We start from the raw sequence: 10,535 nt of genomic DNA on the forward strand, positions 1-10,535 counted from the left end.
TAATTTAGTTATATTATTAATAAATGATTTATATCTCAATTTGAAAAATGTATATAATTATCAATAAAATTGTTAATGAATATTGAAAGTATTAATTTAGAAATTTTAAAGGAACTAATTGAATTTTTAAAAGATCATGGTTGTATCATAAAAGTGAGAGTTTATATTAATTAAAAACAAAAATTAAACTAATTGAATAAATAAATAATCGAAAAAAATATGAAAAATAAAACAGAAATGAGAAACATGTGTGGATTGTTTGCATATTGAACTCTGGAACGCATACGTGCATCAATTTCTCTCTTCCTTCAAATCTCCTATTCAACTCCGATCATCAAATCCATTCGCATATTCAATCTCTTCACTTTCTTCAATCATTCAAATTCTCCAATCAACAAAGAACCATCAACACGCAACCATGCCAACAGCTTCCGAACACACTGCACGCAATCGTTTAGCCACCCTCGCTGCTCACTTACTTCCCTCCACCGACGCCGACGCCGCCGCGATCCGCCCCCTCCACCTCTCCGCGGCATCCGGAGCTTCTCCTTCGGCGAACCTCAAGGGTACCCTCACTGTCGTCGATGAGAGGACCGGAAAAAAGTACCAGATCGAGGTTTCCCCAGAAGGCACCGTTAGAGCCTCTGACTTCAAGAAGGTACCGCTGATGCCGATTCATCCTTCTTTTCTGATTTTGTGAAGTGGGGTTTTGTCAATTTTGATCCTTTCGTCTGCTTTGAATCGTTTTGGAGTTGGGGTTGGGGTTGGTTCCTCTTTTTGGATTTGTGGTATGTTTTGATGTTGATGTGCTTCTTAGGATAAAGTTGTGTTCTGTCGATATGTTTTCGTTTGTTATCTTGACCCTTGAAAATGGGTGTTTTAATTTGTTGAATTGGGTTATGCTCAATTTTAATCCTTTGTGATTGGGGGGTAAATGAACTTTTTGGTCTTTTGAAAGTGTTAAGCTTGTCATATAGGTTCTAAAACTATGAAAATTCCAAACTAATCCTAAAAATACAAGCCGTTCTATCCAAGTCTCCAAATTTAACTAATTACTATCATTTTGGTTTGTGAACTGTAGTTTATATTAACACTTTAAGTTATAAACTATGCTTGTAACAGTTGGACAACCTTGATTGACATATCAAAGTTCAAACTTCCAAGGATTTTTTTGAGTTTCCTTAGTTTCAGAGACCGAGGTAACAACACCTAACAATTTCAAGGACGAACTACTTGATTTTTGTGTCTCTTGAATTGTTTGGAATGAGTGAATCACCAATTTGGTTTTGGGGTCGGTCGGATTTGGCATGTCAAATTCCTATATGGCATTCAACTAAGCACACCTGCCACTTAGTAGGGATAAATTTAACTGAAATTGGATAAATAATTTTTTATCGACATTGAGCATCCCTCTTGTCTTATCCATTTAATTTAAGTACCACTTTTTTTCAGTTCCGTTTCGCAGCTCACACCATTATCAATTTCAGCTCAGAAGAAGTGTTTCTAGGACATTTCTGTACTTAGTGGAAAATGAGAATAAGCTATATTTTTGATACCACGTATTTTTATGACAACACTGGTAGTTTATTTCTATTGAAAAAAAGAAATAAATGGAATAAATATGAGATTTAATATCCTCTAATAATGCAAATATGATCTTGATATTTCTGATTATAAAAATACGATCCTATATCTGTAGTTATAAATATATGATTCTTATTTCTGTAATTATAACACTTACCTTATCTGTAAACAAGAAGCAGCAAAACATGAGCAAGCAATCAGTTATACATTGGGTGAACTGGAATCTTTGATGGAATTGCTTGACTTCACTGTGTTAGGCCCATAGAAGAAGACACGTCTTAGATGTGGCTAAGATTCCTAAGACATGGTAGGTTTATGTTAGAAGAAAGAAGAATGAGTTACATCAGTTAGTTAGTAGTCATGTGTGGAATTATAAGGATGTGTTGTACAAATACCTAAGTGAGTTGTTTGTAAGAGTTAGTTTTGGATTCCTTGATTGTAAATTGTAATTGGTAGAAAGTCTCTTTCTCTGTCCTGTTTGTTAACTCTGGGGAACTCTTGAAGTTCTATCTTTTCATTTCAATAAACTTCATGTGCTTTCCCAAATCTCTCACTACCTTTCCTATTATCTCTTCCTAATTCTTTCCGTTCCTAAACACTGCCTAGAACATAAAGCCCCAGAACATAAGCTGTGGCCAATTTCAACCTGCTCCCTGCTTTGGGGTTCCGGAGTGAAATTTTGGATTGGGGTTTATGTTTTTTCGAGTAAACATGGCATTGTTGATCAAAACTTTAGGTTTTGTTGACAAGGAAGTAACTGCTTGCTCCTTATTTTAATTCTTCTTGCTTGTAAGGTGGATTAATCCTAGCACTCAACTGCATACCACTGTGAATGTTTTTTTATTCCCTATATATATGCCCTCAGAATTGGTAATTTTGTAGAAATGTTTTTCCCGAGCTCTCATTTTCAAGGAAGACAAAAATGGTATGAATAGTGGAGACAAGGTGAAAAAAATAGTTATTAAATAGAGAAGACAAAGAGAGGCAAGGCCGGCCAACAGGGAGTGGGACCTAATGCAAACTTTGGAAGAGATTTTTGCACTTTAAGTGAGAGAGCTGTATGTTGGGTCACTTTGTCAACATGTTTGACCCCTTTTGCTTTGAGAAATTGTTGGCAAAAATATTTTTTTATTGGTGAGCCTATGGTTTGAGTGTTAGTGGCCCTAGTCTTGTGCTGGTCCTGAAGAGAGAAGGGGTCAATTCCATCAAAATGGTTTATCAAATTTTCAGTCAATTTGGTCCCTCTTACGTGGCGTGCACTTTTGGATGTCATGGAAACATTTAATGTGCCAACTCAGTTTTTATGACAATTTTACATGACACCAACTAATGGATGGATTAAATTGATTGATAATTTCAGAGGTTATTTTGCCTTTTTCATAATTTCAGGGATTAATTACCTGACTGCTTTAATTTCAAGGATCAAATTGGGATGCACTCATTTGGCATTAGGGTCTTTCTCTTTTGTAATTGAGAACATGCGAAGCGACCAAACTCCAAATGTTTTCTTTTTGTTATTTGACATTATTTCCTATTTTTAAAAGTTTGTATAGAAAACAGTAAAACCAGAAAAGGAAATGAAGTTTTTCACTGTTTCTTATGCATGCTTTTGAAAATAGGAAATAAAATGGAAACAAGGTGACATTTTATGATTAAAAGTAAAAATTAAAAATGAAAAAGTTTTCACTTTCCAAACAACTCTGAAGGCAAGGTATTTTTTGTTTGTAAGTATTTTATTCAGATTTTAGTGACACTGAAAGAAATCGTAGAAATGGTGGTTTGTAATTAGTTGTAATGATGTTTATATATGTTATTTCTCAGTATTTGATTATAGGGTTTTTTTACTTTTTGATCTGTAGATATCAACTGGGAAAAATGACAAGGGACTCAAGCTTTATGATCCTGGTTACTTGAACACCGCTCCAGTCATCTCAAGGATTTCTTACATTGATGGTGATGCGGGAATCCTTAGATATAGAGGATATCCGATTGAGGAATTGGCGGAGAAAAGCACCTTTATGGAAGTGTCATATCTCACATGTGAGTATTGTTCAGTAGCTTTCTTGCACGTGCATGGGACTTTTGTGTCCATTGTTTATGATAAGTTAGTGGGTTTTTCTTTTCACTGATGATTAGCTGAGATTTTAATTTTATATCACCTAAGATGCATAGATGTAGGGTCCTTATTAATAAATCCAGGCTTCAATTTATGCACTACGTATATGTTTTTAGTGTTTGTTAACTCTATCTTTGTCATTTTAGTGTATGGAAATTTGCCTTCTGAAAGTCAGTTAGCAGCATGGGAGTTCAACATATCTCAACATTCAGCTGTACCACAAGGAGTTTTGGTGAGCTTTTCTGCTATCAAATAACTTACTATTGGTTTAAGGACCCAGATTCTTATCTGGCAACCTTCTTTTTTTCAGTCAGTAACCACTTTTAGATTTGTAAGCAAATAACATCTTTTGTATTATTACTTAAAATTTAATATGCCAATTGTATTTTACATTGTCAAAAAACTGTGGTAGCTCTTTTCATTTTTATCTATTGGTTAGAATTTAGAATGAACAAGTGATTCAAAGCTATATTAATCAATCAGAGTACATTAAGCAGTAAGTTCATGCACATACAGATACTCTTCATATAGTTCATACATCATGAAGTATTAACTCACACTTTAGTATTGTATATCTCTATTTCTTTACTCTCGAAGATGCAAGCTACCAAAGCTTTTAAGGAGAAAATTGAGAATCATACTAAGCATTTTTGTTATACCACTTAATGGGAGGAAAAATGTTAGGGCTGGTTCATTTATCAGTATTATTATTGTTCACTTTTTATGTTACAAATATTCCTCTTTTACCAGACTGGTTTGTGTTCTAAGGTTTAAGCCTGGGAATTTCTTGTTCAATCACTCTACATAGTTCTTTTGTCGTATGATCATTCAAAGGAGAGGAATCAGGTTGTTAATTTATTTTTAGAACTACAAGTGTATCAAGCTAACAGCAGCAGTATACATTTCTTTTGTAGGATATAATACAAGCAATGCCTCATGATGCACATCCGATGGGTATGCTTGTTAATGCCATGAGCGCTTTGTCTATTTATCATCCTGATGCAAACCCTGCTCTCAAAGTAAGTAACACAAACTTTGGCCAAGTTCAAGTTACTGAACTTTTGATCTGCTTAGCATTGATGCATAAATTATATATAATATGGAACTTTGCAAACCTACTTTTGTAATGGAAATTATTTGTAGAACTTGTCCTATTTTTTAAAATTTCTGTACATTACAAATATTTTAGCTGTTTCATTTTGACTTTTTGAGTATTATGTACAGCAATGAACTCTGCTTCTGTCGAGATTAAAGGGATTTAGGTAGGTAAGGAGGAAGAGAGAGAATAGAGATTCTGGATAATATTCTCATGTATGTATGTAATGACATGACATGATCCGTTGGATATGGTAAAAAACAAATGACATGACTCCTAATCCTAATAATGAAATTAGGAAACAAATTGTAAAATGTAAGGAAATATGGAAGCTATTCCCTAGAAATTATCCAAGATATTCAAAACTATTCTAAATAATATAATGATGATACTATGATATATCCCTCTAGATATTCTAACTGATTCTAAACATTATTGGAGCCCCTGAAGATTTTTGATGTCTACAAAAATGAATCACTGAAATTTTAGTTTCTAACAAAAACTCAGAACTCTCATAGCGGTTTATAAATTAATGTTATTTTGCTTTATGTTGCTAACACTGATGGTCTTAGTTGGTAGCTATTGCCTAAGATGATTGCACTTATTTAATGAGACAAGTAATCCAAAGAACTGCATCTTACTTTCCAAGTTTGAATCATAATTTACCTTAGCTTTGATATACTTAAAGAAAAGGTAAAATAAGTGATTCTTTTCCAGTCAATTTCTACAGTATGTCAAATAATGCTTAGTTGGTCCATTGAAAACAATTATTTATTTTTTAATCAATTACTGCTGTCACCGTCAGATAATGTTCAGTTGCCATATTGAAAAAATTGACACACCAGGGCTTATGTTTTGTTGATTCTACCTTTGAAGTGTATTAGTATATCAGATTCCCTATTTAGTTATGACAGTTGTTAGTTTTGTTATAACAGCTGTCAGTAACTATTAGTTAGTTAGCATAGCCTATTACTTAGTTATACCAGCCGTCAGTAGGTATCTGTTAGTGACTCATAATACTCTTGTGTAATCACAACGTAATCATAATTGAAATAATGGAAAAGAGATTCAATATCTCTCTCTGTTTCTTTAGTTTTTTCATTCCTGCATGCGTCTCTTTTAGAGGGGATGATGTTTCATTATTTTGATAGCGATTCTCACGGGATATCATGTTTTCCTATGCCTTAGTTCAATATACATGTCTGCAGAGCAGTACTCTGTTATTTATTAGGGTTCAAGTTACCGCCTTCTTATATTTGATTCAGCTTTGATTATTTCTTTTAACACTTTATATATTTTAATGTAGGGTCTTGATATCTACAACTCAAAGGAAGTGAGAGACAAGCAAATAGCACGGATTGTTGGAAAGGTTTACTTATTGAGTTGTCTTTATTCTTCTTAATTATTTTTCCATGATATATGTAATAAGTGATTCAATTATTCTGAATGCTTTTCATGCTTATTGGTTATTTTCTGAATTTTTGTGAAATATTAATTCAATTCAATTCTTATTTGCAAGCTGTCCAAGAGCTTTGTTGCCTCATCATTTTTACACTTTGACTGCAGATAACGACAATCGCTGCTGCGATTAATCTTAGATTGGCAGGAAGACCACCTGTGCTTCCATCCAACAAACTTTCTTACACAGAGAATTTCCTATACATGCTAGATTCTTTGTATGTCCTACTGTGTAAAGTCTGATTGATATTTGGATCAACCTGAAGTTGTTTCTTGTGTGAAGTTATTTTTTCCTCTGAGTTTCATGATGATTTTCTTTTTTCTTTTCCTTAGATATGTAAAAAATATAAATCTTATCAATCAAAAGTAACAATATTTACTCACCAAAAAATACTAATTAGTATGATTTAATCATTGATGGTAGAATTGTAACCACATATTAGGTGAATTTTGTTTTTGTCAGACTATATATCAGCACAAATAAAATAATGTCTCCATTATTAATGTTTTCAGTGGCAATCGATCATATAAACCTAATCCTCAGCTAACTCGAGCACTAGATATTATCTTCATCCTGCATGCAGAACATGAAATGAATTGTTCTACATCTGCTGTGCGACACCTCTCATCAAGGTAGAATCTTACTACTTAAGCATGAGAGTTCTGCGAATCAAATTTAGTCTGCTTCTAAATAGTCACTATTGACATAATTTGGTCCAAGTAGCAATTTTCTAAGTAAAATAAAGTAACCTATTCTAATTCATATTGCCTTATTTTCACCTTGCAGTGGCGTTGATGTATATACTGCTGTTGCTGGGGCTATTGGAGCTCTATATGGACCTCTTCATGGTGGAGCCAATGAGGTAATGTAAATATGGAAAGCAAATAGAGTAGAATTCTATCTAACCTTTGTATTAAGTTGAAACCACAGGTGACATATTCATGGCTTAGGATGTTCTCGTGATTATTTATCTGTTGCTTACTTAAATACGGAAAGAAAGTAAAGTAGAAATGCAACCTTTGATTATACTCGTTAGACTATGCTAATGTAACTTTTTTGTTATCCAGGCTGTCCTCAAAATGTTGAGTGAAATTGGAACTGTTGAGAACATTCCAGCGTTCATTGAGGGTGTTAAAGCCAGGTGGCTATTACTTTTTTCTTTCTCGTATCTTTGTGTTTACCCTATTTGTGAAGAATGGTGATGGTGTAATAATGACTTGCTCTTTTGAGACTCCTATTTTTTGGGTCTCTTCAATGCAAGTGGGGAAATTATAGTTTTATTTGATATTGTTTTCTTTCTCCAGGAAACGAAAGCTCAGTGGTTTTGGACATCGTGTGTACAAAAATTATGATCCAAGAGCAAAGGTCTTAAGAAAACTGACAGAGGAAGTGTTTTCCATTGTTGGCCGGGATCCTCTTATAGAGGTGTTTATCCATTTTCTGTTATCTGTTTGTGTTGTTGTGTATCTGTTGTATATTCCTTAAACTGTGTATGCTGTTCATAAGGCCTATGATTGGACTGTGAATACAACATCAAAATATTATATTGTGATTTTTTTTTGTATTATTTCGAGACATTTCTAAAAACATATTGCAAACTGTTTTGTGTATATATGTGTACAAGTATTTGAATTTAATTCTATGATAATTCAGTCAAGTTCTTTGAAATTATTACTGGAAAAGTTCTTATGCTTAATGAATGTCAATTATTTCAATAAATTTAGTTTGAATTTGAAAGTTTCATCTAAAATGATTTGATTGTGCAGATTGCAGTGGCCTTGGAGAAGATTGCACTGTCTGATGAGTATTTCATCAAGAGGAAGTTATATCCAAATGTTGACTTCTACTCTGGATTAATTTATAGGTAACCTATTATCACATCTATTTTTTGTGTAAACCACAGAGGATAACATATGTTATTCCTCCCAGATCATTTCACTAGGATTGAGCTGATTTTTTTGTGCCATCAGGGCCATGGGGTTTCAACCTGAGTTTTTCACTATTTTATTTGCCATCCCTCGAATGGCTGGGTACTTGGCACATTGGCGAGAGTCCTTGGATGATCCTGATACAAAGATCATGAGACCTCAGCAGGTTATTTCCTTTCTTTAAATCATTTATCTGGTTATATTATGTTTTTGCTTACTGGCATATACAATTTTGTGAATGCTGATATGCTTGTATGAATGTGTTGTCATGTACCATTCAGTATCCTTGAAAAGGGTTACCTAGTTGTATCACATTGAGGCTGGATTATATCTTTCTTTAGTAATGGAAAGTATTTGTAAATACATCAGATGGATATAGTAAACCATCACATTGGCATAATGGTATTATATTAGGCTTGATGTGGTGGTGGAACTGACTCAAGCAGGGTTACTTTTGGATAAATGGTAGTTAGTTTTCTGCAACATTTTCTCATGGCAGGCATTCCATTTGGCAGTCAAACAAATATCACAGTATTTTGCTGTGGATTTTTTGGTAGATGCAAATGTCACCATTTTACAGGTTTTGGTTTTTTAAGCTACTATTATTATGACTGATTTTGAATTATCTGTTATGTTCCAGGTTTATGTTGGGGAGTGGTTAAGGAATTATACACCAATCAATCAAAGGACTATATCAAGTAACACTGATAAACTTGGTCAATTGGCAGTATCAAATGCCTCAAAGAGGAGACTTGCTGGATCTGGGGCATAACTTGGATTTACTAGTGAAACTGCCAATTATTCAATAAAATCCAGCTCCAGAGAAAATATTTTTTTTTCTGGCACGTAAAAAGTATAATAGTTTGTTTTTGTATAAAATTATGGCACCATAAATAAAATCATTAAATCAAAATAGACTATGGTGTTAGTATTTATTTTCTTGTTATTTTTCTACCTGAAAAAAAACTCCTTGTATTTGCATTGCCATTGCCATATATAGTTTTGTAATCTCAGTCTCAATATATTGAATTTGGAACAGATGGAGGGTTATAGCTCAATGGTTAGAGAGGGATGGAGAGACTGAGAAAAAACTACAGGTCAAATCGTTATAAATGATTTATATGTCAATAATCGGTTTATACACATAATCTGTAATAGAATATTAATAAAGTAAAACTAATGGAAAAACTTTTTTTTCTTTATTATTCATGACCTTTTTAATTTTGATTACTTAAATTTACTTTTGTATGATGAAAAAATAACTTAAATTTTGTGACAACTGTGGATGACTGCAAAAGAGTATACTGGATAATTATTTGTGATTGAAATTTTAGTTTTATAATAACAGTATATAAACTTTAAAAAAATTGAAAATAATTTCAATGAACGAGGATGATCTAACTAAACTTTGGTTGTGTTTGTGTTTTGGCGATTGATACAAACTTTAAACTCCAAAAAAGTTGAACCAGAGTGGAAAAGAATTTTTTTTTGAAAAATAATTAACTTTTAAACTTTTTTATAATTATTTTTTTATCTTGTAAATTTAAATTATTGTAATTAATCATGACAAAAAATAGCTTAACATGTAAATATGTATATTTTCAACTTTAAAATTCTAGTAACGAGGGAAAGATTAATTTTATTATCTATTTGAATTATATATTTATATTTTAATTTTTTTGTGTGTAAAAAGTTGTTAATGTTAGATATCACTATGAAATCTGACTGATCTTTCTGACTAATATTTCGAATTTCAACAATCATCTGTCACCACATGAAAAAAATATTATTAAAAAAAATAAAAAAATATGGGAGACTAAACCAAAATTCATAGAAAACAACTCCTAAGAAATCAAAACTTAGGTAATTTATATCTATTAATAGAGAATTATAAAAATAAATTATATGAAATTCTATTAGACCAGTGTAACTATGTTCTATGAATATGATCTAAGTTAGCAAGTTTTTCAACATAATACTTTCACGAAAAATGTGAGAAATTCTAAATTTTATTTTCTCACATTAATCAAGACATTTGTTTCACCTATTACAAAGAATTTAAGGAACATTAATCTTAGTAGTGAAAGTAACACAAATCAAGGCAGAAAAATTACATTCAAGCCACAAACTAGAAAAATTCATCTTTTTATCTTCTTCAATGACATGGATAACTCTATAGAACTTAGCAACCAAAACATTCTGTATATAAAAGAAAACAGAGAAATCATCAATTAACACCCATATTTCCACAAAAAAATACCATCACAAGCAGTCAGATCAGTAGAATTCCTAACCACACCATCTATATTAATTTTAACCCAACTAAGGGAAGGAAACTCCCATCTAATAGGA

At 32.4% G+C, this 10,535-nt stretch overlaps 1 protein-coding gene across 1 annotated transcript; it reads left to right on the plus strand.

Annotated features, from left to right (window-relative positions):
* The first annotated feature begins 228 nt into the window (after positions 1-228).
* Positions 229-9,221, plus strand: LOC137831158 (citrate synthase, glyoxysomal). The gene is made up of 13 exons (XM_068638728.1): positions 229-658; positions 3,444-3,624; positions 3,847-3,932; positions 4,615-4,719; positions 6,103-6,165; positions 6,363-6,472; positions 6,768-6,887; positions 7,042-7,117; positions 7,323-7,396; positions 7,560-7,680; positions 8,022-8,119; positions 8,226-8,349; positions 8,824-9,221. The coding sequence occupies exons 1-13, from the start codon at positions 419-421 to the stop codon at positions 8,953-8,955; spliced, it is 1,530 nt and encodes a 509-aa protein (XP_068494829.1). The 5' UTR covers positions 229-418; the 3' UTR covers positions 8,956-9,221.
* Positions 9,222-10,535: the final 1,314 nt, after the last annotated feature.

The sequence above is a fragment of the Phaseolus vulgaris genome, chromosome 6 (assembly GCF_000499845.2).
Source record: "Phaseolus vulgaris cultivar G19833 chromosome 6, P. vulgaris v2.0, whole genome shotgun sequence".
NCBI lineage: Eukaryota > Viridiplantae > Streptophyta > Magnoliopsida > Fabales > Fabaceae > Phaseolus > Phaseolus vulgaris.